The sequence below is a fragment of the Entelurus aequoreus genome, linkage group LG20, assembly GCF_033978785.1.
Source record: "Entelurus aequoreus isolate RoL-2023_Sb linkage group LG20, RoL_Eaeq_v1.1, whole genome shotgun sequence".
Classification (NCBI taxonomy): Eukaryota; Metazoa; Chordata; class Actinopteri; order Syngnathiformes; family Syngnathidae; genus Entelurus; species Entelurus aequoreus.
In genome coordinates this window covers 49745574-49769691 of record NC_084750.1, presented here as the reverse complement: position 1 = coordinate 49769691, position 24118 = coordinate 49745574, and the positions used below count along the sequence as shown (strand labels likewise).

Sequence of the window (24118 nt, the reverse complement as noted above, 5' to 3'; positions counted from 1 at the left end):
TCCACAAATCTTTCATCCTCGCTCAAATTAATGGGGAAATTGTCGCTTTCTCGGTCCGAATCTCTCTCACTTCATGCGGCCATCATTGTAAACAATAGGGAACTTTGCGTATATGTTCAACTGACTACGTCACGCTACTTCCGGTAGGGGCAAGCCTTTTTTTTATCAGATACCAAAAGTTGCAATCTTTATCGTCGTTGTTCTATACTAAATCCTTTCAGCAAAAATATGGCAATATCGCGAAATGATCAAGTATGACACATAGAATAGATCTGCTATTCCCGTTTAAATGAAAAAAAATTCATTTCAGTAGGCCTTTAATGCAGTATAAAGAAGAATGTTTTAATATAAACACATAGAATCATCATACTGCTGTGATTATATGCATCAAGTGTTCATTCAAGGCTAAGGCAAAATATCCACATATATATGGTGTATCGTGACATGGCCTAAACATATCCACATATATATGGTGTATCGTGACATGGCCTAAACATATCCACATATATATGGTGTATCGTGACATGGCCTAAACATATCCACATATATATGGTGTATCGTGACATGGACTAAACATATCCACATATATATGGTGTATCGTGACATGGACTAAACATATCCACATATATATGGTGTATCGTGACATGGCCTAAACATATCCACATATATATGGTGTATCGTGACATGGACTAAACATATCCACATATATATGGTGTATCGTGACATGGCCTAAACATATCCACATATATATGGTGTATCGTGACATGGCCTAAACATATCCACATATATATGGTGTATCGTGACATGGCCTAAACATATCCACATATATATGGTGTATCGTGACATGGACTAAACATATCCACATATATATGGTGTATCGTGACATGGCCTAAACATATCCACATATATATGGTGTATCGTGACATGGCCTAAACATATCCACATATATATGGTGTATCGTGACATGGCCTAAACATATCCACATATACCGTAATTTCCGGACTATAAGCCGCTACTTTTTCCCCTCGTTCTGGTCCCTGCGGCTTATACAAGGGTGCGGCTTATTTACGGCCTGTTCTTCTCCGACACCGACGAAGAGGATTTCGGTGGTTTTAGTACGCAGGAGGAAGACGATGACACAATGATTAAAGACTGACTTTTCATATACCGGTAGGCTGGTTATTTTGATAACGTACAGGCGAGCACTTTGTATTACTTTGCACCGTTGTATTGTTTGTACTCTGCACGAATGTTGTTCGCCATGTCAAAGATGTGAAAGTTTGATTGAATTATTGAAAGATTTATTGTTAATAAATGGGACGCTTTGCGTTCCCAAACAGTCATCTCTGTCCCGACAATCCCCTCCGTGGTAGCAGGAACCCCTACATACTACGGTAATTACACATCAAAACCCTGCGGCTTATAGTCGGGTGCGGCTTATATATGGAGCAATCTGTATTTTCCCCTAAATTTAGCTGGTGCGGCTTATAGTCAGGTGCGGCTTATAGTCCGGAAATTACGGTATATGGTGTATCGTGACATGGCCTAAACATATCCACATATATATGGTGTATCGTGACATGGACTAAACATATCCACATATATATGGTGTATCGTGACATGGCCTAAACATATCCTCATATATATGGTGTATCGTGACATGGCCTAAACATATCCACATATATATGGTGTATCGTGACATGGACTAAACATATCCACATATATATGGTGTATCATGACATGGACTAAACATATCCACATATATATGGTGTATCGTGACATGGCCTAAACATATCCACATATTAATAAAAGGCCATATCGCCATATTTTTTTTTAATATATCCACCATTATGTCTTTTATAATGATTGTGAGCGATAGAAAAATTCCCCCCCAAAAAGTGCAGTTCCCCTCTAAATTGCAATGATTAGATTTAAGACTTGAAGTGTATGAGCATGAAGTGATGAAGCCTACTTGGATGAGTCTTCTAAGACAAAGTGAACAGTCCAGTTGTGATGGATTGAATGCCCTGAGAATAAAATGATATGTGCTTACTTGGACTGTGATGAAGCTGTGAGGACTCAGGTGCTTTGTCTTCATGCTCTTCAGTCTTCACAGAGACAACAGTCAGTGGAAACTTGCTGACATCATCCTCCTCCTGCCCTACAACACACTCTCCCTCCTGACTGATCCACACTTCCTTCTCTTCCTCTTTCATGTGGGGGGGCTGTGGATCCTCCTCATCATATTTAATGTGAGGGGGCTGCTGGACGTCTGTTGGGTAAATAAGTAAATAAGTTAAAAAAAAGAGAATATAAATAGTTTTGGACTGACACTGTTAACACAATGACATTATTTGCGTTCTTCTGTGTGTTGTGTTAAAAGTGTGTAGCAAAACAACCAATAAAAATGCGGGAAATACCACCTTTTGTCCCAGCCACTAAAATTAATTCAAAAGTGAGTACAAAAACAGACTTGGAAATTTGATGGGGGCAATTTGAAAAGTTTTTATAAGTACGAGGCAGCATTGATTGAGGCATTCTTAACTTTACACTCACTGATGTAAAGTGTGTAAATATTTTATTCTGTATACGGTCTATGACACCTAAACTTTATCTCTAAACTCAACCACAATCTTGTAATGACATAGTCATCACCATAACTTCAATATCATGGAAATAAAAAATCTAATTCCAAAATCACTTAAAAAAACATTCATGGTATGTTTTTGTCATGATGCAAAATACTTTTTTGTGGTCATTTTGTTGGCTGGGCCAAAAGGAACTTTTACCAAAACATGTTTTACTATGTGCTGTTTTATGGAGTATCTCCATCAACAATTCCTCTTTAGGAATTGGAGACCATCTACGACACGCTGAAGGAAAGTCAGTCACCTTTATGTTCTTTTAATAATTCAAGTGATGACTACTTTGGTTATTGAAAATAAATGTTTACTTTCACTTATTGTTGCATGTAAGTCAGAATCAGGAAGTGAAATTATAACTTTAATTAGATGTGATTACAGTACAACATATATTTGGTGAGTGTGTGAGTTTTGTGTAAACATGTTGATACAGGTTTACATCTTCTTGGGGACTGGAACACAGATATGTCCTGAAAGGATGCACCCATTTTTAAAACCTTCACTAAGCTGTGCCACCAACATTGTCTCACTTAGCTCATTAAGCAAACTACCAGGGTGAGTGAGTCCTTTTAAAGGCCTACTGAAACCCACTACTACCGACCACGCAGTCTGATAGTTTATATATCAATGATGAAATCTTAACATTATAACACATGCCAATACGGCCGGGTTAACTTATAAAGTGACATTTTAAATTTGCCGCTAAACTTCCGGTTCGAAACGCCTCTGAGGATGACGTATGCGCGTGACGTAGCCCGACGAACACGGGTATGCCTTCCACATTGAAGCCAATATGAAAAAGCTCTGTTTTCATTTCATAATTCCACAGTATTCTGGACATCTGTGTTCGTGAATCTGTTTCAATCATGTTCATTGCATTATGGAGAAGGAAGCCAAGCAAGCAAAGAAGAAAGTTGTCGGTGCGAAATGGACGTATTTTTCGAACGTAGTCAGCCACAACAGTACACAGCCGGCGCTTCTTTGTTTACATTCCCGAAAGATGCAGTCAAGATGGAAGAACTCGGATAACAGAGACTCTAACCAGGAGGACTTTTGATTTGGATACACAGACGCCTGTAGAGAACTGGGACAACACAGACTCTTACCAGGATTACTTTGATTTGGATGACAAAGACGCAGACGTGCTACTGTGAGTATGCAGCTTTGGCTTTTTTTTGCGTATGTACGTAACTTTTTTAAAATATATAAGCTTTATGAACCTTGGGTTAGGTGAACGGTCTTTTGGGCTGAGTGATTGTGTGTGTTGATCATGTGTTTGAATTGTATTGGCGTGTTCTATGGAGCTAGGAGCTAGCAGAGGAGCTAGGAGCTAGCATAACACGTACCGTACCGTAAGTGCGCGTCACGTACGTAACTTTTTAAAAATATATAAGCTTTATGAACCTTGGGTTAGGTGAACGGTCTTTTGGGCTGAGTGATTGTGTGTGTTGATCGGGTGTTTGAATTGTATTGGCGTGTTCTATGGAGCTAGGAGCTAGCAGAGGAGCTAGGAGCTAGCATAACAAACACGCAGGTGTTATTATGCAGGATTAATTTGTGGCATATTAAATATAAGCCTGGTTGTGTTGTGGCTAATAGAGTATATATATGTCTTGTGTTTATTTACTGTTGTAGTCATTCCCAGCTGAATATCAGGTACCGTGAGTATGCAGCCTTGGCTGCTAAACATTCGATAACTTGACCGTATGTGCGCGTCACGTACGTAACTTTTTAAAAATATATAAGCTTTATGAACCTTGGGTTAGGTAAACGGTCTTTTGGGCTGAGTGATTGTGTGTGTTGATCAGGTGTTTGAATTGTATTGGCGTGTTCTATGGAGCTAGGAGCTAGCAGAGGAGCTAGGAGCTAGCATAACAAACACGCAGGTGTTTTTATGCAGGATTAATTTGTGGCATATTAAATATAAGCCTGGTTGTGTTGTGGCTAATAGAGTATATATATGTCTTGTGTTTATTTACTGTTGTAGTCATTCCCAGCTGAATATCAGGTCACCCCCGGCTCTCACAGCATCTTCCCTATCTGAATAGCTTCAACTCCCCACTAGTCCTTCACTTGCACTTTACTCATCCACAAATCTTTCATCCTCGCTCAAATTAATGGGGAAATTGTCGCTTTCTCGGTCCGAATCTCTCTCACTTCATGCGGCCATCATTGTAAACAATAGGGAACTTTGCGTATATGTTCAACTGACTACGTCACGCTACTTCCGGTAGGTGCAAGCCTTTTTTTTATCAGATACCAAAAGTTGCAATCTTTATCGTCGTTGTTCTATACTAAATCCTTTCAGCAAAAATATGGCAATATCGCGAAATGATCAAGTATGACACATAGAATAGATCTGCTATCCCCGTTTAAATAAAAAAAATTCATTTCAGTAGGCCTTTAAACCTTCATAGACCTCGTTGTTACTTCTGACCAGTCTAAGATCACCACAAGTGGAACTACCTTATGCGGCTTAAGTGATCATTACATCATTTTCTGTACCCATAAAGAACATAGAACCGAGGCTGACGGCCACAAAACAAGCAAAGCTACAATCCTTAAGACCTAGACTAGCAAGGCTTTCAATGACAAACTGGCAAATTAAGACTCGCCTGGTACTTGCAAGTACACAGGTTTTTGGGTCAATTCCTAACCTCAGAAAAGTAGATAACTTCACAGTCAAAGTGGGTGACAATATTATAACAAACAAAAATGAGATGACCTATCTTGGCTGCATCGTAGAGACTAATCTCTCCAGTGAAAAAATGACTACTAAGGTAGTCAAAGAATCAACCGACAAATTCTGTTCTTACTAGTGTTGTCCCGATACCAATATTTTGGTACCGGGACCTGTACCAAAATGTATTTTGATACTTTTCGATACTTTTCTAAATAGAAAGGACCACAAAAAAGTGCATTATTGGCTTTATTTTAACAAAAAGTCTTCGGGTACATGAAACATATGTTTCTTATTGCAAGTTTGTCCTTAAATAAAATAGTGAACATACTAGACAACTTGTATTTTAGTAGTAAGTAAACAAACAAAGACTCCTAATTTAGTCTGCTGACATATGCAGTAACATATTGTGTCATTTATACACGTATTATTTTGTCAAAAATATTAAGGACAAGCTGTAGAAAATTGATTATTAATCTACTTCTTCACTTCTGGGGGTAAAGTTTGACTCAGATTTTAAATTCGAAAAACAAATCAGCAGCGTCGTACAAAAAAGCTTTTATCAATTACGCCAAATAGCGAAAGTGAAACCGCTTCTATCAGGACATGATCTTGAGAAATTAATCCACGCCTTTATCTCGACTCGTTTAGACTACTGCAATGCCCTGTATGTAGGCATTAGCCAGGCCTCCCTCGCCCGCCTGCAGCTCGTGCAGAACTCTGCTGCTCGTCTGCTAACACAGACCCGCAGACGTGAGCACATCACCCCTATATTAGCGTCCCTTCACTGGCTCCCTGTGCGTTACAGAATCAATTTTAAACTCCTTTTATTTGTTTTTAAATGTCTAAACAACCTCGCGCCAACATATCTCTCCGACCTCCTTCAGCCTTACTGCCCCACCCGATCCCTAAGATCAGCCGATCAGCTGCTACTGACGGTCCCGGAGACAAGGCTGAAGCTTAGAGGTGACAGAGCTTTCGCCGCTGCTGCTCCCAAGCTCTGGAACGACCTACCTCTTAGTGTTAGACAAGCCTCCTCTCTTCCTGTTTTTAAATCTCTCTTAAAAACATACTTTTATTCCATGGCTTTTAACACTGAGTGATACCCACCCTGCAATGGCGCCCCATAATACACCTGCTGTGAACCTGTTTTTATGTTTTTATATATATATATATATATATTTTATCGTGTTCTGTTTGTGTTGTGTTGTGTTTGCTCGGTTCTCGTATTATTTTTAACCTGCCCATTGTACAGCACTTTGGCTACCCCTGTGGTAAATTTTAAATGTGCTTTATAAATAAAGTTGATTTGATTTGATTTGATTTGATTTACTGTTAATATCTGCTTATTTTCTGTTTTAATATGTTCTATCTACACTTCTGTTAAAATGTAACAATCACTTATTCTTCTGTTGTTTGGATACTTGACATTAGTTTTGGATGATACCACAAATTTGGGTATCAGTCTGATACCAAGTAGTTACAGGATCATACATTGGTCATATTTAAAGTCCTCATGTTTCCAGGGACATATTTACTGACTTTATAAACATTATATAAATTTTTTTAAACAAAAGAAGATGTTGTGATGCCAAAATATATTGATATAATCATAGAAGTAGTACTTTTTACAGGCGGTATAGTACCAAATATGATTAATTAATATTGCGGTACTATACCAATACCGGTATACCATACAACACCTAGTTCTTACTTAGTAGGATCACCCCGCTGGTGGGTAGAAATACATTTAAGACTCTAACACAAGCACTCATTTAACCCCACTTTGACTACAGAGTTCATGTTTGGTACCGTGACGCCTTAAAAGCTCTGAAAAACAAACTCCAGACAGCCAAAACAAAATGATTGGGCTTCTACTCAACCGTCCTACTCGGGCTCACCTTTCTGCCAACCATTTCAGAGTACAGCTTCTTGCAGTTGGTCTGGTGTACAAGATACACCATACCCCTAAAATACCCATGTATTGCAACTACCCAGAGGTAGTTGTACAAATGACATTCAACCCAGATTTCACTACGAAAAAGGTTCTAAATCGTTTTCTTGCTATCCCACCAAAATGTGGAACTCCCTATCAAAAAGAGAAGATATTACAAGTTGCGGCTACTCGTAACTGGGACTATACAAAGCCTTTTGCTTATTGTAAATTATATTTTCATTTATTTTCTTGCAGTATATTTGTATTGTAAATGCTAATTTCTACATAGTAATGTGAGTTAAAACATATTTCCACTGAAACCATCTCAGGCTTTCTTGAAGCAGCAGGGTTTCCCGCAGCGTTTTGTTGTTAAGGCGGTCACCTTAACAACAAAGAGCTACCGCCTAAACTAACGTCTTAACAGGATCTCCAGCCACACGTGTGCATTTAAAAAAACTATTACTGTCCCCAAGCAAAGGCATACACTGAGTGTCATACACAAGCCAAAATACTGGGGGCGCTGTAGCCTAGGACTTAAGACCATTTTAGCCAATCAGAAACATCCAAAACGTCATTTCCGGAGGCGGCATATAGCAAAAATGGCGGGTCACGGCAATAAATAATTATCTATGTGGACTGACAGAGAAGTAGAGCTAATTTTAAGCATCATTTTGGAGCTTAAAGTTAACAAAACTCAACAAAGTGCTGACTGGGAAACTTGCCAGTCCAAGTCTAGTGACATTCTTACCCTATTTTTGAACGGTACGGACTTGGAGGGACATCTGAGGAATATCTTCATCGGAAAGAGGACATGACAAAAACAACTATCCACACTAAACTGAAAGTGATTTGTGGAAAGTACAGACAAGCAGTGGACGCAGGTGGAAGAAGTGGTTACGCTAGAGTTGTTTTGCTGTACTTCCAACTATGCCAGCAGATCTGGGGCGCTTCTCCATCAACTACATCCATTCCATTTGGAATAGAAACATCAGATATTGACACAAGCTCTCACAGGAGTTGGGATTCTCCATTCACCCTTGACAGCCTGGTCACAGACAAAGATATGCCCAATGATGTACAAGAGCAGCAAGATTCCAATAGGAGCAATCCACAATCTTCTGTGGTGAAAGAGAGAAGAGCTCTACTTCAGGTATGTGGGCGCTAACTTCATTGCTAGGAAGTAATATTGTTAAAAGGCAGATAGATGGGGCATCAAAACATTTTGATATGAACTGCACTGCAATTCCAAATGCTCTCAGATGACCACTTTCAACAATGTAGAATCATATTTGTTTGAATATGATCATTGTTTGACAACAGTGTGACAAAAATACTTGCTTTGGAATCAGAAGTCAAGATGGCAAGCATATATTCAAGTTCAGCTGTTTTACATGTATTTAAATAGGCTTGTATTAAAAATGCTTTGAATAGTTTCTTGTAATAAATAATATTCAATCAATCAATCAATCAATGTTTATTTATATAGCCCTAAATCACTAGTGTCTCAAAGGGCTGTACAAGCCACAACGACATCCTCGGTGTCGAGTGGGTCTGATATAATATTGTGAAAGTCCAACACATCAGCGAAAGTCCAGTCCATGGTGGGGCCAGCGGGAACCATCCCGAGTGGAGACGGGTCAGCAGCGTAGAGATGTCCCCATCTGATGGACAGGCTAGCGGTCCACCCCGGAGCAGAGTAGAAAAGAAAAGAAAAGAAACGGCAGATCAACTGGTCTAAAAAGGGAGTCTATTTAAAGGCTAGAGTATACAAATGAGTTTTAAGATGAGACTTAAATGCTTCTACTGAGGTAGCATCTCTAACTTTTACCGGGAGGGCATTCCATAGTATTGGAGCCCGAATAGAAAACGCTCTATAGCCCGCAGACTTTTTTTGGGCTCTGGGAATCACTAATAAGCCGGAGTTCTTTGAACGCAGATTTCTTGCCGGGACATATGGTACAATACAATCGTCAAGATAGGCAGGAGCTTGACCGTGTAGTATTTTATACGTAAGTAGTAAAACCTTAAAGTCGCATCTTAGGTGCACAGGAAGCCAGTGCAAGTGAGCCAGTATAGGCGTAATATGATCAAACTTTCTTGTTTTTGTCAAAAGTCTAGCAGCCGCATTTTGTACCATCTGTAATCTTTTAATGCTAGACATAGGGAGGCCCGAAAATAATACGTTACAGTAATCGAGACGAGATGTAACGAACATATTGAGTTAAGTAAAACTGCAGTTGCATTAAATATTGTTTTTTTCTGTCAAAATTAAAATAGCTTGAAGTGTTTTATTGACACACATTGTTTCCTGACGATGTTGAGGGTCATTTGACATGTTGTAAATAACATGTCACTATCTTACACCTGTGCTAAAGTGGCTTTATCCCAAATAATGTATTCATGATTGTTGAATGTCATTTTGTAAAAACCCTTATAATTTTTTTTTTTTTTTTCACTCAACAGCCACAAGCAGGAAAGACTAAAAGGAAAACTTCCAATGGAGACAAAGTTGCTGAATGCAGTAGAAGACGACATCCAGATAAAGAAGAGACTTCTGGACATGATGGAGACCTCAGAGAAGCAATCGTCTGACAATTTAGACAAACTAACCTCAAATTACAAAATCAAAATATTGACTTACTAAGTCATAATAATGACATACTTAGTATCTCAGGTAACTCGGACTGTTTTGTGTTTTGTTTGTACTTTACGGGAAAATATGGAGATATATATCGTATATCGCCATTCTGCAAATGGAGCGGAAAACGTAACCAAAAATGGTAGGCTTCTTTATTTCTCTAATATTTTTATTTATTATAAGATATTGTTATTTGGTTATTTTTGAATAAATAATAATACATAATTAGAGTCTGTAGTCTATTGCCCCCCCAGGCTGTGGTGGCAGCAATGAGGTGGAGACGTGATGGCAACAGGCGGAGTTACACTGTTCCTTACACCCACCCACACCCTTCCCCGTCCGGCAACGCCCCCTCCCACCACCTTAACTAACAAATTTTCTGGGGGAAACACTGAGCAGTGAATGTGTACCGTGTTGAAAGTGTAGCCTTTCCTATGCAAACTTCTCATAAGTCCTTCAATCAACCAATCACACATTGTTACAAACTGAGAGGAACATCAACCTCAAACTGTCTCCTTTTCATGAAGAATGTACTGTAAATGAAAGCATTGCATCATCCCCACAAGACAAACCATCTTCCTATTAAGTTCAAGTTAAAGTACCAATGATTGTCACACACACACACACACACACACACACACACACACACACACACACACACACACACACACTAGGCGTGGCAAAATTATTCTCTGCATTTGACCCCTCACCCTTGATGACCCCCTGGGAGGTGAGGGGAGCAGTGAGCAGCAGCGGTGGCCGCACCCGGGAATCATTTTTGGTGATTCAACCCCCAATTCCAACCCTTAATGCTGAGTGCCAAGCAGGGAGGTAATGGCTCACATTTGTATAGTCTTTGGTATGAACTCACAACTTACCCATCTCAGGGCGGACACTCTAACCCAGGCCTGGGCAATTATTTTGACTCAGGGGCCACATTTAGAGAAAAAAATGTGTCTGGGGGCCGGTATTTGTATTTTTAGGACCACTAATACAAAACCTCACAATAATGTCTGATTGAATGCTAAAAACGCCTGAAAAAACGGAATGGAATTTAATTTTTTTTTACTGAATGAGACACCCACAATGTACATGAAAATAAAGAATGTGGGATTTACAATATTAACTATGAAGAATAAAACACTGAATATTGACAACATATGAACGTCACACCCCCTCTCCATCCACATATTTTACAATCAAGCAAAATGCAACAAACACAGCAAAATATGAACACGAAGGGTAAAAAAACAAACACTTACAATCTGATATATCTGATATATCACTAAGCTTTAGAACTTTGTTGTGAAAATCTGTCCCTGACACCCACATTTCAGGAAACACTCCGTAGAAACGCTCCCCGCCCACACTGCTTGGTGCCTCGTCTGAGCTGCTGTGACTTAGATGACCATAGTAACTAATTTGATTACCATAGTAACTAATTACATTACCATAGTAACTAATTAGAATACCATAGTAACTAATTAGATTACCATAGTAACTAATTAGAACACCATAGTCACTAATTAGATTACCATAGTAACTCATTAAAATACCATAGTAACTAATTAGATTACCATAGTAACTAATTAGAATACCATAGTAACTAATTAGATTACCATAGTAACTAATTAGAATACCATAGTAACTAATTAGATTACCATAGTAACTAATTAGAATACCATAGTAACTAATTAGATTACCATAGTAACTAATTAGAATGCCATAGTAACTGGTATATCATGCAAAAGCGCAGATTCCAACCATTGAAATACTTTGTATAGGGCTTTGGAAAACCAGGAATTTTGAACTCAAACTTGAATTTCCATGAAAACCGGAATTTTCATACATTTCAAAAACAAATGTATGAAATGTTTAAGTTTAATATCTAACTTAAACTTAGATATTTAAATTTCCATCTTAAATATCTAAACAATTATTTGGGAATGTCCGGCGGGCCGCATGTGGCCCCCGGACCTTAATTTGCCCAGGTCTGCTCTAACCACTAGGCCACTGATTGACCATCTATTGAAGAAAGGTGTTAATAATCATATATAAAGTTAGTAAACATGTGAGAGTAAGAAGTCAACAAACCTGTTCTGTGTAACACAACTTGATGTTTCTTGGAAACAGCGTCCAGTAGTTGATAGTTCTCCGCTTTTGTTCTAGAAAGTTCCGCCTCGTATTCTGCTATCGTTCTTTCTAACACTACAAATATTTCTTCAACGGCAGCAGTTAGTCGCTGATCCACCAACGCTCTCAACATGTGTAATGTAGACATTTTCACACAATCACAACACTTTACTCTCACACTTGATCTCTACTTAGCGATGTGTTGATAACTTCTGTTAGCAGCTAACAGGTTAAGCTAACTAGCGAGCTAAGCTAACTAACAATAAACGAGCACGAGAAGCAGCAAAGTGCTTCTAGCGCATCGAGACGATTTTACCCTGAATTAAAGAATTAAAGATGTATTTTATACTACGTAAATATTTCAAACTGGAGAACAAATAATAAGACTGACTTATTAGCGTCCTGCACACTTCCTTCTATGTCAATGTGCTTTCACGACAGTTGGCACGCTTGACGTTACAAGACGGTTCTGCTCTCGTCTATGACTGCCTGCTCTCGCGAGATGTGTCATGCGCAGAAGACTCATAGCTTTGTAGTAAATCAGGAGCGTGATCACCTTTTGATTTCCTACATTTATTTTGCATTATTGACTTTGTTAAAACTGTTGTTTGTGTAACCTATTTTTATGGGCATGCATTTTATGACATACATTACATCCCACCGCTGCCACCTATGTAACCGAGGGTTTATAAATGTCGCATATACTGTATAAAACTACAAAATAACAAACACAGAGGCTCCAGTTCACACGAGGACCACTTTATTTTTCTTCTTTCAAAAACCTCCGCTCCACTAAAACATGTCATTACTTCCGCTCTTGGCGCCTTCAAAATAAGAGCTCAAGGCATATACTGTAAAACAGCGTATAACAGGAACTTAACATCATAAAGAGGCATGCCCATAAAAATAGGTTACATATGTAATAAAACGATTATTTTTTTTATTTTGTTGTAATTGTTGCATGAACTAAAATGATGTATATATTGTTGTATTATTCACCAATAAGTCGATACATTTTGGTCCTGTGTTTTATTCTGATGATAATGAAAAATGAGGTAAAAGGCAAAGTGAAAGTGAAACTAAGCTACTGCCTCTCGCCTACACGTCAATTTATCGTGCGGTAGCCAAAAGTCACCAGTAGATGGCAGTACAGTATTGTAAAGTCCTACATATAGTACCATTGAAATGTTGCTGCTCATATTAATAAAACACTAAATCCTTTATTTTTGACAAAATACCTCTAGTAGTGATACAAATGTGCTCTGGCAAAATAATCTTATTTCCTTTGTTTGGCTTGAAAGAAGCTATGAAAATAAACATGACAAAAAATGACTAAATCTCCGCCATTTTAGTTCTTTTTTTTAAAGTTCTCAGGAAGAAAAAAAGGTTGTAGATGACGTGAAAGGACCAAATCCTCTGTTTAGGAATAATACGAATAATAATAATCAATGTTATTTATAAGGTGCCTTTCTAGAGACGATACAAACATTACAACATTGAACAATATGAAACATAAATTGTCAGTTTAGACAAGAAACTAGAAATAGCTGAAATGAAAGTGAATATGCATTCTGGAATAAGTGTGTTCTTGATTTGAAAAGGCTAAATGAGTCCATATTGTGGAAGTCTTGCTGTTCCAAAAATATGGAGGGTCAAATGGGACAAAATTAAACAAATAAATACATCTTTAAATAATTATTTAAATGTGATAATTCATTAAAAATAGAATTAAATACATAAATGTATTTTATCTTTCAAACTCAGCCATTAAAGTCAGGGGGCGGGTCCTATCATCTGATTGGTTCCACCGACCAGAGAGAATAGAGGTTGATATCTTCGTCCAAAGTGAGGAAATTGTTACATCTTTGTAACTGTTTTGGACTTATGTTTGCTTGTTTTCTGTATGTGGTATATAAGTTCCTGTCCTGTGCCCTTATTTGGTGTTTTTCACTTCCTCATGCTGTTCACTGGCTTCCACACCAGCTGCCTGATATGCAACCGGGACACACTTGTACCCAGTTGCCAATCAATCTCCTATTTCAGTCCAGCCCTGTCATCCAGACAGCGTCGGATCTTTGCGTACACGTGTTGTTTCTGGTACAAAATTAGTTCCGCCTCTTGTGCATTTACTTCTGCACTCGCCTTCTTTTGTTTTCCTCCACTCCTTTTGTGGTTGAGTTTTCTATTCTTTCCTCCCCTCCATGTGAGTATTTTCTCTGCATCCTTGGGGTCACGTCACTAAGCAGCATTCCAGCTCCTGACAGAAATAACTGCATTTATTACATTCCTCTACTTTATTTGCTACATGCTGTGGGTCAGCATAGGTCTTACTTGCATATGTTCCACATCTACAAGCTACTCCCCAAAAAGTATTAAAACGTTTTCAAATACTTTTAAAGTTCCAAAGATATGAAGATATGACGGGGCGAGGTTGTGGATGACCTTGCAAGTAAGAAGATGATCTAAAACTGGCTACGGTCTTTGACGAGGAGCCAGTGGAGTTGCTGCAAGACCAGGGTGATGTGCTGGACTAAGGAGGTTCTGGTGAGTATCCGGCTGGGGGAGTTGAAGGATTCAAGGAATTGTATTGTTTAGACACATAAGATGGTAGGAAAACTAATAACCCAGGTTCCAGATTTAGCCCAATAAGAACCACGTGAAAGTATAGCCAAAAGTCACTAAAGTATGGTTTAATACAGCCAAACTTCACTCTCCCGCCAGCTTGGACCAAGAATTGGATTCAAAAGGACCCCTTACAGGCAGTACACCAGACAATTGGACCCAGTTCAGGGACATAGTAACAGCGACTGCACAACCTCTGTTTGCCAAGAAGCAGAGAATTCAAAACTAGTTTGATGAGTACGACATGACTGTACAGGCTCGAAAAGATGAAAAAAGAAGAGCCTATATTGTGGATCCCAACATGACAGGTTTAAAGACTGTCAAGCAAAAGACCAAAGAGAGCTCTGCTCTGTGCAAGACACATGGTGGGAGCCAAAAGCGGAGGAAATCCAGCGTTATGCAGACTCTCTCGACTCCAAAATGCTCTTCAGCCATCTCAAAGCCATCTTCGGTCCAGCCAAAGGGGGCGCTGCACACCCTCTCTCTGTTGATGCATCCACCAAATTAAAGAGCAAATCTATCAGTGGGCGTTGGAAAAAACTCTTTAGTCAGTTCCTCAACAGACCACCTTCTGTTGACCAAGAGGCATTACAACAGATACCACAGAAGCCAACTCAGGTGTACCTTTACCTCCCTCCTACTCGGGGAAAGTGAGAACTGCCATGGACCAGACACACTGTGGTAAAGCAGCAGTTCAGAATGGCATACCTGTAGAAGTGTACAAAGCCTTAGGACCCACAGCCTTCAAGGCATTTCACAACATCCAGTTAACCATTTGGGACAAAGGACATACGTAGCCTGCCCTTGGAGATGCCACCATTGTCATCTTATGTTAAAAAAAAGGACAGAAATTCGGACTGTGGTAACTACAGAGGTATATCGCTTCTCTCTATTGCTGGAACGATCCGAGCTTGTGTCCTGCTAAAACAGACTAACGGATGGCATTTCTGAGAATCGTCTCCCAGAAGCACAATGTGGTTTCTGTCCGGGCAGAAGCACTGTTGACCTGGTATTTGTGATACGCCAACTCCCAGAAAAGTGTATTGAGCAACAGATGGACCTGTAGGTCTTTGTTGAACTAACCAAGGATTTTGACTCAGTGAATCTTGAAGCACTCTGGTCTATGTTGGCAAAATTGGGCGGCCCAGAAAAGTTCACAATGTTGATAAGGCTCTCTCACGATGACATGATTGGTCAGGTCCTCTAAAACGACGACTATACTTGCAGCTTTGGGATCAGTAACGGTGTCAACCTTCAACCTCTTCTTCACACAAGTCATCCTCCATGCTATCAAGGACCTTGACATTGGCATCTACTTCAGATACCGCCAAGACGGATCCATGTTTGATCTGAGACCTTTCGCTGCAAAGACAAAGACCGGAAAAAGTAATCTTCAAGGCTCTTTCGCTGATGACAATGCGCTTCATGGCTCACAAGGAGGACCATCTCCAAGTCATTAATGAGTGTTGTGAGACATGACATCAGACCAGACTTGCCAACCCTCACGAATTTTCCGGGAGACTCCCGAATTTCAGTGCCTCTCCCGAAAATCTCCCGGGACAACCATTCTCCCGAATTTCTCCCGATTTCCAGCCGGACAACAGGCACGCCCCCTCCAGGTCCATGCGGACCTGAGTGAGGACAGCCTGTCGTCACGTCCGCTTGGCCAACCAAAAAGTAACCACAGAACACTAGTGTTCTGTGGTTACTTTTTGGTTGGCCAACTGTTTACGTTGTATTGCGCACCCCCCTCCCTTCCCCTCCCTTCCCACACACACACCCACACCCAGACACACACACCCACATCCAGACACACCCAGACACACACCCACACACACACCCACCCACACCCAGACACACACAGAGCGCACCTTCTGGACTAACTGCAACCGGGAGAGAGCTTTTTGGCTAATGGCAGCATAAAGTGCATTGCAGTAGTCCAGGCCACTTGAAATAAAAGCATGTACCACTTGTTCAAAAAGGTTAAAAGATAAAAACGCTTTTACCTTTACTAAAAGACGAAGATGATAAAAAACAGGATTTTAAAACGCCATTGACTTGTTTGTCAAGTTTAAAATGGCTGTCTATAGTGACGCCAAGGCTGCTGACTTTGGGACGTACATCATTTTGCAATGGTCCCAAGTCAGTGAGGGCCGGATCAAAAACTGACATTTTCGTTTTTCCCTCATTCATTATTAAAACATTCTGAGCTAACCAAGCCTTGATGTCACATAGACAGTTGAGAAGGGGTGTCAGGGGGCCGTGGCCTTTTCAAATTGGCATATACATTTGGCAGTCATCTGCATAAAAGTGTAATATATATAAATATAATGCCAAAGGAAATTTAAAAAGAACATGAAAACCTCCCACATTCTAAAATACATTATAAAAACGATTAGTATCAAAGACAAAAATAATATCATGAGTGTAATATTTTTCTTTTTTTTCTTTCCTTATGCTACTGTTGTTTCAATACATTGTCAAATATTTGAATATGTTTACGAAAATAAGTGGACAAGTTTACTTTTGTTTTCAGAATAAGTAAATAGTATATAATAAAATAGTTGTACCGGGGGTGGGAGCTGGTTGTACTTGTTTCTCTCGCGAGATCTGACAAGACTGCGCGCGAAGCAAACACGGCGAGGATAAAGCAAGATGGCGTCTGACGGTGAAGACGTTATTGCAGTGTTCTTAATCTGTGCGTCCATGTACACATATATGTCCTTTATTACACTCCATTAAATAGAGTAAACATCGTTAATAACTGTTTGTATATTAGTCTGACTGCACCTTGATGCTAGCTTAGCTTGCTAGTTAGCTGAACTTGTTAGCTGCTAACAAAGAAGTGATGAAAACACATCGCTAAGCAGAGATCAAGTGTGAGTGTAAAGTGTTGTGATTGTGTGAAAATGTGCGAAAGAACCATAGCAGAGTACGAGGAGGAACTTTGTCCAACAAAAGAGAAGGAGCGACAACATCAAGTTGTGTTACACACAACAGGTTTGTTTACTTCTTACTCTCACATCTTTACTAACTTTATGTTTATTATTAACACTATTCTTCAATAGATTGTCTATAGGAAGATGAATTGGATGATTCACTGATTGTTTTATGTTGTTCATAAAAACCAGACAATATTTATGAGAGGTTGATGTTCCTCTCAGTTTGTAACAATGTGTATCAACATGTTTACACAAAAGTCACACAGTCACCGGGGGAATATTCCTGAGAGCAGGTTAAGTGCAAACTCCTCGAGAGTTTTACCTCCAAATACAGAGAGGTAAGACAAAGTCAGAGTCAGTTACCTTGGTAACTGACGCTGTAAACCTAGCCTGCTAGCTGGCAGGTTTGACAAGTTATTTATGTGTGTAAAAGCTATACTGACCTGTTATTTCCTTCATATTGGTGCAGCCATTAACCTACTACAACACCTACTACATCCACCTACTCAGTGGTCTAGTGGTTAGAGTGTCCGCCCTGAGATGGGTAGGTTGTGACTTCAAACCCCGACCGAGTCATACCAAAGACTATAAAATGGGACCCGTTACCTCACCTCTTGGCACTCAGCATCAAGGGTTGGAATTGGGGGTTAAATCACCATAAAAATGATTCCCGGGCGCGGCAACCGCTGCTGCTCACTGCTCCCCTCACCTCCCAGGGGGTGATCAAGGGTGATGGTCAAATGCAGAGAATAATCAGGCCACACCTAGTGTGTGTGTGACAATCATTGGTACTTTAACTTTTTAATGTGGCAGTGATTGTGTAAAAAACAAAGCCTGATCTAAAGATGACATCTTGATCTCATACCATCTCAAACCAATTGGTCGTTCATTATTAAGTGAAATGTCTTAAAGTCACTTAAATTTGTCTTCAACCAAGCAACACTATGTTTTATCCAGTTACTCGATTAATCATAAACATTTCCAGTAGAACACTTGATTAATAACATTTTCAATAGCCACAGCCCTATATTTCATGTACGATTTAATATTTAGCATGTAGGAGTTAAAATGTGTTTTGTTTGTGTCCTGTAGACATCCATCAGCTGATTGGACACCAAGAAGAATGTCTCCCTCATCTGCGGGGGGACAGTTTCACTTTAGAGGATCCGCAGCCCTCACATTTTAAAGGTGTCAAGGAGTATCCACAGCCCCCCTATTTTAAAGAGGAAGAGGAGGGAGAGTGTCCTGCAGGGCAGGAGGAGGATGATGTCATGACTGTTGTCTCTGTGAAGACTGAAGAGCATGAAGACAAAGCACGTGAGTCCTCACAGCTTCATCACAGTCCAAGTAAGCACAACATCCACATATCATCTAATACAATGTTTGTGACACATGTTCATCCGGGGGCCACATTTATGACTAAAGATGGAGATATACTTGCTTTTTAACACCACCATTTAAAAATGAATGCTCATCAATCATCAACAGTGTAATTGCTGGGGTGTAACCATGTGACCTAGAGGCCGTCCTCCTTACCTCACGTGGTCAAATGAAGGCAAACATTCAATATGGCTACTGTTTATTTACCTTTAGCAGCACATATGTCAGCATATTTCAAAGGTTTAGTGGTGAAGATTAGGGATGTATACCAAGTACCATTTTTTTTAGTACTGGTTCCTAATTATGTCGTCCATGAGGACTGTGAAGATTCTGGACTAACGACACAACTATTTGTATTTTTAATTCCAGCTGACTGACGTAACTATGATACGTTGTCACATTGAGTTCAGCTGCCGCTGCTACACATTAAAATCAGCTTTGAATAATGACAAATAAGGAAGCAACAACACGCACAAGTGTGATGTGTGTGTTATTGACAAGAAGATGACATAACTGCATTTCACCTTGCACTGCACACATAGTTGACTTCTTTAAAGGCATAAAATTAAAGGCCTACTGAAATGAGATTTTCTTATTTAAACGGGGATAGCAGATCCATTCTATGTGTCATACTTGATCATTTTGCGATATTGCCATATTTTTGCTGAAAGGATTTAGTAGAGAACATCGACGATAAAGTTCGCAACTTTTGGTCGCTGATAAAAAAGCCTTGCCTGTACCGGAAGTAGCGTGACGTCACAGGTTGTGGAGCTCCTCACATCTGCACATTGTTTACATTCATGGCCACCAGCAGCGAGAGCGATTCGGACCGAGAAAGCGACGATTTCCCCATTAATTTGAGCGAGGATGAAAGATTTGTGGATGAGGAAAGTGAGAGTAAAGGAATAGAAGGCAGTGGGAGCGATTCAGATAGAGAAGATGCTGTGAGAGGCGGGTGGGATCTGATATTCAGCTGGGAATGACTAAAACAGTAAATAAACACAAGACATATATATACTCTATTAGCCACAACACAACCAGGCTTATATTTAATATGCCACAAATTAATCCCGCATAACAAACACCTAGGTGTTTGTTATGCTAGCTCCTAGCTCCCCCCTCCTGTCCATATAACCCGCCAATACAAATCAAACACTTGCACAACACACTCAATCCCACAGCCCAAAGTACTGTTCACCTCCCCAAAGTTCATACAGCACATATATTTAAGTTACGTACGTGACATGCACATGTACGTGACATGCACATGTACGTGACATGTATGTGACATGCTAGCTCCTAGCTCCCCCCTCCCGTCCATATAACCCGCCAATACAACTCAAACACCTGCACAACACACTCAATCCCACAGCCCAAAGTTCATACAGCACATATATTTACCCAAAGTTACGTACATGACATGCACGTACGGGCAAGCGATCAAATGTTTGGAAGCGCAGCTGCGTACTCACGGTACAGCGTCAGCGTATCCAACTAAAAGTCCTCCTGGTAAGAGTCTGTGTTGTCCCAGTTCTCCACAGGCCAATGGTAAAGCTTGACTGTCATCTTTCGGGAATGTAAACAATGAAACATCGGCTACGTGTTTGTGTTGCTGCATTCCCTCGCAAAATACACCGCTTCCAACCGACAGCTTTCTTCTTTGCTTGCTCAGCTTCTTTCTCCATTGTTCAATGATCAAATTGAAACAGATTCACCAACACAGATGTCCACAATCATGTGGAATTTTGCGATGAAAACAGATGAAAACTTAATAACTGGCGGCTATAGTGTCACAAAATGTCCTCTACAATCTGTGACGTCACGCGCAGCGTCATCATACCAAGACGTTTTCAGCAGGATATTTTGCGGGAAATTTAAAATTGCACTTTAGCAAACTAACCCGGCCGTATTGACATGTGTTGCAATGTTAAGATTTCATCATTGATATATAAACTATCAGACTGCGTGGTCGCTAGTAGTGGCTTTCAGTAGGCCTTTAAGACTTGAAATAAACAGCTGTTGATAAAAGACTTCCCTGCTCTGAGATGTTACAGAACATCATGTTGGACGTGTTCAACCTCTTGTGCTAATAGGAATGCTATTTAAAATGCCTTTTTTACACTTTTTATTTCCACAAATGACATGTAGTACCGATAAGAATACCCATAAATACTGGTATCGATAAGGAGTATCGATTAGGGTATCATATCGAGAAATTCTTAACGATTTACATCCCTAATGAAGATACAAGCCAGATATCTTAAAAATATATATTCAACGTTTATTTGGATTTAGTTACTTCTCTGCTGTCCAGCAATGTCTCAATCAATCTAGTTTATTAGTACTAATTAGCAAAGTGTTCTTGTCTTTCTAAAGTCTTTCTTTTGACAGCCCCCTTGTGGTAAAGTTGTCCGAGTGCAAACTGAGGCAGTATTTGTGACTGATAAAACTTTTGGTGAATCAAAATTTAAGAAATTGTACCGGAAAGTTCATTACTTTGAAGACGAGCAATTAAAACACAATCAGAATCAGAAATACTTTAATAATCCCAGAGGGGAAATTAGGATTTTCCGCACAATCCCATTCAAGAGCAGACAAACATTACAGGGAGACAGAACAGGACTGACGGGTCTGCCAACTTCCGGCGCCCCTTACAAAAAAGGTGAGAAACAGGTAAATGCTGGGGAGGGGGGAGGAGGGCTGAGATAAAAAATTCAGTCTCAGCCTGGGCCCCTGGAGAGGGGGTCCAGACTGAGGCCAAAGAGAAAAACAAACTCATAGCCATAGCACACATAAACATGAGTGTAAGAGGGAAACATCAAAGAACACAAAGGACATTAAAGACATTAAAAGAACAGTCACTTCTACACACAGCCACAAAAGTAAAACAACAACAAGAACAACAAAAACATACACTGTGGTGGCCTCTGTGGTGTTCCACGCCATCGTCTGCTGGGGTGGGGGGAGCATGGCCAGAGACAGGAGCAGACCCAACAAAGCAACCAAGAGAGCCGACTCCACCCTCGGCCGCCCACCAACTCTCGGCCAGTGTCCAGTCTGCATGGATGAGCGAGGATACGTCCAAGGAGACCGTGGTGTCCGATACCTGCTCATTCAGCCAAGACACTGTGAAGCTTATCTGTCCCAGCTCTCAGCACCAGCTCCAGTCCTGTCTCTTCATCCACATCTCCTCCAGTCTCTCTAAACTCTGCAGTCCTGTCTCTTCATCCGCATCTCCTCCAGTCTCTCTAAACTCTGCAGTCCTGTCTCTTCATCCGCATCTCCTCCAGTCTCTCCAAACTCTGCAGTCCTGTCTCTTCATCCACATCTCCTCCAGTCTCTCTAAACTCTGCAGTCCTGTCTCTTCATCCACATCTCCTCTAGTCTCTCCAAACTCTGCAGTCCTGTCTCTTCATCCACATCTCCTCCAGTCTCTCTAAACTCTGCAGTCCTGTCTCTTCATCCACATCTCATCCAGTCTCTCTAAACTCTGCAGTCCTGTCTCTTCATCCACATCTCCTCCAGTCTCTCTAAACTCTGCAGTCCTGTCTCTTCATCCACATCTCCTCCAGTCTCTCCAAACTCTGCAGTCCTGTCTCTTCATCCACATCTCCTCCAGTCTCTCTAAACGGACTCTGGTGTGGCAGAGACCCAGCAGCTGGTCTCCATGGCCAAAAGGCTCCCGGGAGGCAGATCCAGAAGTCCACAAAAAAAACTCAGCAGAAGTCACCAAAGTGCCACTCCTTGTCACACAGTCCCAAAGGGTCCTCAACCAAAAGGCAAAAAAACCCCACATGAAAACAAGAGAGAAACATCCGGAACACAAAAGGATGACACAAGAGCACAGAGCTCCTGCCACCAGGAGCCACTACAGCGGCGCCACCTTGGGGAGAAAAAAAAACGGGGACAGAAATGTGACCCGGTTATCTTCTCCAAGTCACGACACTGACATTGTCTTTGTGACAGCACGCTTGCTCCCGCTGACGTGCCGGTCCTCAAGTGACGGCGTGATAAGTGCACACCGTCACAATAAACAAAACAAAACACCGGCGGAAAGCGATAATCGATTAAAAAAAACAAACAAGCAAACTGGAGTTTAGACCCGGAGAAGGCAGGTCGATTAAAAAAACAAAAACTCTGCATCCCAGGGACGCGCGGACTTACGGAAATGCACGTCCTTTTTGATTTCAATGCGTAAAAAGACATAAAAAGTGTGTTAACGCCAACACTGGTTATTCATGTGATTATCACACAGCAGTCATTGCCATTAGACAATATTCAAATATAGGTGGTAGTGTTGTAACCATACCAATATTTTGGTACTGCTACTAAAATTATGTTGGTACTTTTCTAAATAAAGGGGACCACATAAATTGCATTATTGGCTTTATTTTAACAAAAAAACTTAGGGTACATGAAACATATGTTTATTATTGCAGTTAAGTCCTTAAATAAAATAGTGAACATACTAGACAACGTGTCTTTTAGTAGTAAGTAAGCAAACAAAGACTCCTAATTAGTCTGCTGACGTATGCAGTAACATATTGTGTCATTTATACACCTATTATTTTGTACACATTATTGAGGACAATTGGTAGAAAATGAATTGTTAAAGGCCTACTGAAATTTTATTTATTTATTTAAACGGGAATAGCAGATCCATTCTATGTGTCATACTTGATCATTTCGCGATATTGCCATATTTTTGCTGAAAGGATTTAGTAGAGAAAATCGACGATAAATTTCGCAACTTTTGCTCGCTGATAAAAAAAAGCCTTGCCTGTACCGGAAGTAGCGTGACGTCACAGGAGGTAATATTCCTCACAATTCCCCTTTGTTTACAATGGAGCGAGAGAGATTCGGAGCGACAAAGCGACGATTACCCCATTAATTTGAGCGAGGATGAAAGATTCGTGGATGAGGAACGTTAGAGTGACGGACTAGAATGCAGTGAAATACATATCTTTTTTCGCTCTGATCGTAACTTAGGTACAAGCTGGCTCATTGGATTCCACACTCTCTCCTTTTTCTATTGTGGATCACGGATTTGTATTTTAAACCACCTCGGATACTATATCCTCTTGAAAATGAGAGTCAAGAACGCGAAATGGACATTCACAGTGACTTTTATCTCCACGACAATAC

At 40.2% G+C, this 24118-nt stretch overlaps 2 protein-coding genes across 11 annotated transcripts in view; one reads left to right on the top strand and one right to left on the bottom strand.

Annotated features, from left to right (window-relative positions):
* The window catches only part of LOC133636336 (gastrula zinc finger protein XlCGF57.1-like), a 297128-nt gene extending 284617 nt beyond the window's left edge, over positions 1–12511 (bottom strand). For all 5 annotated transcript variants that reach the window (XM_062030288.1, XM_062030284.1, XM_062030285.1 and 2 more), the window contains exons 1-2: positions 11991–12511; positions 2054–2272 (exon numbers count right to left, since the gene is read on the bottom strand). In XM_062030288.1, the coding sequence (XP_061886272.1) occupies positions 2054–2272; positions 11991–12177 (406 nt within the window). In that variant the 5' untranslated portion in view covers positions 12178–12511. The remainder of the gene's footprint in view (positions 1–2053; positions 2273–11990) is intronic.
* The window catches only part of LOC133636326 (zinc finger protein 568-like), a 448159-nt gene that overhangs the window by 252621 nt on the left and 171420 nt on the right, over positions 1–24118 (top strand). For 4 of the 6 annotated variants that reach the window (XM_062030226.1, XM_062030229.1, XM_062030225.1 and 1 more), the window contains exons 1-2: positions 17249–17651; positions 18686–18940. The exons of the other annotated variants lie outside the window; for them this stretch is intronic. In XM_062030226.1, the coding sequence (XP_061886210.1) occupies positions 17561–17651; positions 18686–18940 (346 nt within the window). In that variant the 5' untranslated portion in view covers positions 17249–17560. Of the gene's footprint in view, positions 1–17248; positions 17652–18685; positions 18941–24118 lie in introns of those variants that run through there. 6 annotated transcript variants of the gene reach the window in all.